The sequence below is a fragment of the Penaeus vannamei genome, chromosome 20 (genome assembly GCF_042767895.1).
Source record: "Penaeus vannamei isolate JL-2024 chromosome 20, ASM4276789v1, whole genome shotgun sequence".
Taxonomy (NCBI): Eukaryota; Metazoa; Arthropoda; class Malacostraca; order Decapoda; family Penaeidae; genus Penaeus; species Penaeus vannamei.
In genome coordinates this window covers 13,668,315-13,673,314 of record NC_091568.1, presented here as the reverse complement: position 1 = coordinate 13,673,314, position 5,000 = coordinate 13,668,315, and the positions used below count along the sequence as shown (strand labels likewise).

General features: G+C 36.0%; 2 protein-coding genes across 2 annotated transcripts in view; both read left to right on the top strand.

Moving 5' to 3' along the window:
• Nucleotides 1-1,085: 1,085 nt before the first annotated feature.
• LOC113817229 (pro-resilin-like) lies at nt 1,086-1,774 on the top strand. Its single transcript, XM_027369250.2, has 3 exons — nt 1,086-1,091; nt 1,221-1,450; nt 1,582-1,774. Exons 1-3 carry the CDS (start codon nt 1,086-1,088, stop codon nt 1,772-1,774), a joined length of 429 nt encoding a protein of 142 aa, XP_027225051.2.
• An 823-nt stretch (nt 1,775-2,597) lies between these two features.
• The window catches only part of LOC138865136 (uncharacterized), a 7,175-nt gene continuing 4,772 nt past the window's right edge, over nt 2,598-5,000 (top strand). Inside the window, exon 1 of the mRNA XM_070134506.1 lies at nt 2,598-2,645. Within this exon, the coding sequence (XP_069990607.1) occupies nt 2,598-2,645 (48 nt within the window). The remainder of the gene's footprint in view (nt 2,646-5,000) is intronic.

Sequence of the window (5,000 nt, the reverse complement as noted above, 5' to 3'; positions counted from 1 at the left end):
TACGGTAAAGGATTATTCATTTAAAATGACATCGTCAATCTTTATTCTTAAGTATATACAATTAACCTTTAATATAACAATTAAATGCCACTGTACCTGGTAGCTGTAGCCTTCCTGAGGAGTCGCCGAGGACATAGCCATCAAAAGGGCAAATTCCGTAAAAAGCTCGTGTTCCTTATAGAAATCAAATTACATATAGTCGCTAGCTAAAAAAAAAAAAAAAAAAAAAAAAAATATATATATATATATATATATATATATATATATATATATATATATATATATATAGAATATAACCCTTTCCATCCTTCTTTCTTTCCTCTTTTACTACATCGTAAGACAAGAAAATAAACAAAACTACAGATCTTTGTTGAAGCTGTACCTTCACATTGGCTGTGGTCGAGAGCTGAAAACTGACGGTTGAACACAGCAACCTATACTTATGTAAGGGAATAAAAGTGGCGAAGAGGTTTCTCACAGCCGACATATCTTTCCCCGTTTTCTTTCTTTTTGTCTTTTTAGAGGTTTCACTTTCTTTTCAGCTGAAGATTTTATTTTCCTGGCAATAACTCTAACTACAATTTGTGCTTCTCTTTCGTCCTTCCCTTCCCAGTGAAAAGGAATATTTATGCAATGTATATACATATAAATATATACATGCATACATATGTATGTGTATATATATATATATATATATATATATATATATATATATATATATATATATATATATATATGTGTGTGTGTGTGTGTGTGTGTGTGTGTGTGTGTGTGTGTCTGTGTGTGTGTCTGTGTATATGTATATATGAATATGACACACACACGTACTGTAAAAAACTACTGAAAATATTGCAGGAGTGGTTTAGGTCGAATTCGGAGCCCTCGTAGACAGATGTGATATTCATAGTACTTGCACCTCTAGACAAGAAAAAAGGTGAATCAAAAACTAGAGACAGCATGGATAGAAAGAGAATGTGGTAAGTAATGGGAAGGAAGAGGGAGAAATGCAATCACTCCGCCTCAGCATATAAAGACGAGACTCCACACCCAGTCACCAGTTCTCATCATTCACAACAAAGGCAGAAATGAAGGTAGTGGATACACCGGAGTAAAAGGATGTTTTCTTTATGAGGTGCACTGATTTTCTAAAATACCGAATCGCCTTTACGTAATTTCATTTCTCTACGAATTATGAACTTAACAGATGTATAAATTTGCAGGTATCAGCTGTGTTTGCCCTTTTGGTGGCCGTGGCGTCGGCGGTTCCTGAAGAAGGCTACAACTACCAGGCGCCAGGAGGTCAGGGATCCCAGTTCCCGACCGGGGCGGGAGGGGCACAGTACCCCTCCGTGCCCGCCCGGTACGCCTTCCAGTGGGACGTGAACCATGAGCCTTCAGGGAACTTTTACGGCCACAAAGAGCAGAGGGAAGATGCCAACACCCAGGGAAGGCAAGTTGCCATAACTTAAGTTCATGTTTTACGCATCACTGTTATTTTTTTTTTTTTTCTATTTATTTTTTTAATCATAATGATGTCATTGTTTCAGAATAACAATAACAAGCTCCCTTTACTTTCTGCAGCTACTACGTCCAGCTGCCCGACGGTCGACGTCTCCTGGTCGAGTACTACGTGGACGCCTCCGGTTACCATCCCACCGTCACCTTCGAGGGAGAGGCGCAGTATCCTTCAGGAGGGAATCGGGGATACGGCCAGTCCGGTCAGGGGTCGAGCCAAGGTTCTCCCTCGCAGTTGTATGGCGCTCCTTCTAAATAGGAGTTTTTAGTGGCATATACACATTCATTATTGTTATAACATTTTGCTGTTTCTGTTAAATGTAAGTGATCAATAAACACTGTTACTTTTCTCTATTATGGTATTAGTACTTTTCGAAAACGGATCAGACGCAAAGGAAGTGCCACACGAATTGAAGGTCGAAACCCTTCCCACCAACACACGCACACAACTATGGCCAACCATCGAAATAGACGTCCATTACATGTTTTAGTTAATTTGCTATATTGTTATGAAGTCTTGCCGGTAATGCTATTAAATGTTCTGTACGGTAAGTAAGACATATCGTTTAAGTAAAAAGCGACTTGATTAGCGTTTTTGAAATGGTTCTTATCTGTGTGGCATCTATTTACCTTAAGAGGCATGGAAACCAAAGACTGGGTATATGGACTCGACGACAACTGACGTTAGCCCACCCCCCATGGGATGAAATATATTATCAGGTACTAACCGAAAAGGCTATGGACTTATTGTAACAGAGAAAACAGGAAGAAAACAACTATAGCAAAGCAAAGACAATGGGAAAATCGTTCATAAAATTGTAAGAATACATAGAGATTGGGATGTTATCATTATCCAAAGCTGTAATAAGTCTAATCTGCAACAGGCACCGCTGCATAGGAGAATAAAACCGTAAAACACTCAGTCTCCTCCAACGTCTAGTGTATTCTGTAGCTGAAAAGGATGTTGATGCCGAACTCTGGCGTGTGTGTAAAGCGATATTCCCAGCATGGAGCCTTTTATGCGTATGAAAAAAAAAAAAAAAAATTACGCGTGACAGCGGTAACACACGCGGCCGGGAACCATGAAGGTCGGTCACGATGCTTGTCCGTGTTTGAGTCGTACTCCAATGGTAAGAGAAGGAAGGAAGGAAGGGCATCCACTCGGGACAAGGGGCGCCACCTGCCAGAACCAAAGCCTTTCGGAAGAAGGCATCGCCCCAGACCTTGCGAGGGAGGTCGTGACGTTGAACCGAAGCAATATAATTATGCTTGGCGCGCTCGCACTCACGCGCGCATGTGCTTTCTCTCTTTCTCTCTCTTTCTCTCTCTCTCTCTCTCTCTCTCTCTCTCTCTCTCTCTCTCTCTCTCTCTCTCTCTCTCTCTCTCTCTCTCTCTCTCTCTCTCTCTCTCTCTCTCTCTCTCTCTCTCTCAAACAATTCTTGTGTTTGTTAATCAGAATTCACACATTTTGTTACGATGGAAAATAAATAAATACTACCCTAGAAAAACAACAACAAGCATTTAAACTATAAAGATAAAGGTAGCTTCTTTATTGACCTAGTTTAATCTGCATTCCTTACTGTTAACAGCCTTAGGTAGAGAAGTGCCGTCACTTTAGTGCTGTCTGATTATCCTCACTATGACTAATATTGTTGTTTTTTGTTCTTATTATCATTTATCTATTCATCTATTCAAGAGTATGACTATTACATTCATCATTATACCCTCATTATTATTATTGTTTTCATTATTTATTATCATTATTATTATTATTATTATTATTATTATTATTATTATTATTATTATTATTATTATCATTACTATTATTATTATTATTGCTATTGTTATGATTACTATAATTATTGATATCATCATTTCAGTTATAATTATTACCATTATTATTGTTATCAGTGCCATCTCATTTTTATTGTATTATTTGTATTATCATTATTATCTTTAGTATTTTTACCATTATCATTACTGTTACTAATATTATCATCTATATTTTTATCATTATTACTATTAATAGTAGTTGAATTATATTAATAATTATTGTTGCTATTACTGTTGTTGTTGTTGTTGCTGCTGTTGTCGACATCGTTGCTGTTATTGTTATTATTCGATTACGGTTTGTTACTATCACTATTATTCTCGTCGATATTATTCTAATAATCACGGTAATTATTATCATTACTATTATTACTACTATTCTCCTCATCATTAATATCGCTATTATTGTTTTTATTATTATTCTCATCACCATTACTATCATAGATATTATTATTACCATTATCAATGTCATTATTATCATGTTATTATTACTATCATTATCATAATTATTAGCATTATTTCTATTATCTTCATCACCATTATTATCATACTATCATTATCATAATTATGAATGTTACTATGAGTATTGAATTATTATTGTCATTATCAGTATCACCATATCATTGTCATTATTATTAACACTACCGTAAATATTATCATTATCGTTATAATCATCATTAGCAACATTATCATAATCATCATTATCAACATTATCATAATCATCATTGTCAACATTATCATGATCATCATTATCATTATTATCCATCTTATGAGATCATTATCATGGTTGTGATAATTATTTTATGTAACATTGTAATAATTTTATTGATATCAATATTATTGTCATTAATATAATCATCATTAGTACTATCATTCCTACCATTATTATCGTCTTCACATCATTGTTATCATTATCATTGTTTGTATTATCATTGTTATTATGATCACCTATAAACTTATATTATCATTACTTCTGTATTATTCAAATTATCATCTTAATCACATTTCTTGTTATTACATTTAGCAGCAGTCGTAGTATCACCATCATGATTACGGTTATGGGGTTTATTTTGATTGTGTTGATGTTCTTGTTGTTTTTGGTTGTTATCTTCTAAGGCCTCAGCACCCATTCATAATTAATACAAGCTCTTACAACCCAAAATCTTACATACAGAGAAGTATATACACAACATGCTTCACAACAATTATCAATTTGGCAACCAGTACCTGACAGTCATGCTATTCTTTGGATTCAGTGATTGTGCATTAGTAAGACTGATACACTCAATTGACTACGAGTTCATGCAGAGACACATATAACTAAATTCGTGCCTGATCCCAATTACGGGGAGGAATGCAATACAAATCGACCAGAGATGAATGAGACTGAGGTTGCAACTCATCTTGGGTTTGCAACTCATCCTGAAGCGCTCGGATAAAAGTTCAGCAGTGTTTCCTTCTCGTGCTTATCGGATGGGAATGTGTGCACCTCGCTCGTCACTGCACGCGCGGGCTTGGTGCATTTTCCGGTTTACGGTGAAGAGGGTTTAGGGGAATGAGGGAAATATAGGTCGTGATTCCGATATCAATCCCTCTCTCTCTCTCACTCTCTCTCTCTCTCTCTCTCTCTCTCTCTCTCTCTCTCTCTCTCTCTC

Bases quoted from the DNA above. Each gene is read 5' to 3' on its own strand.
- LOC113817229 (XM_027369250.2), top strand. The intron at 1,451-1,581 runs GCAAGTTGCCAT...TACTTTCTGCAG, and splicing joins GATGCCAACACCCAGGGAAG to CTACTACGTCCAGCTGCCCG.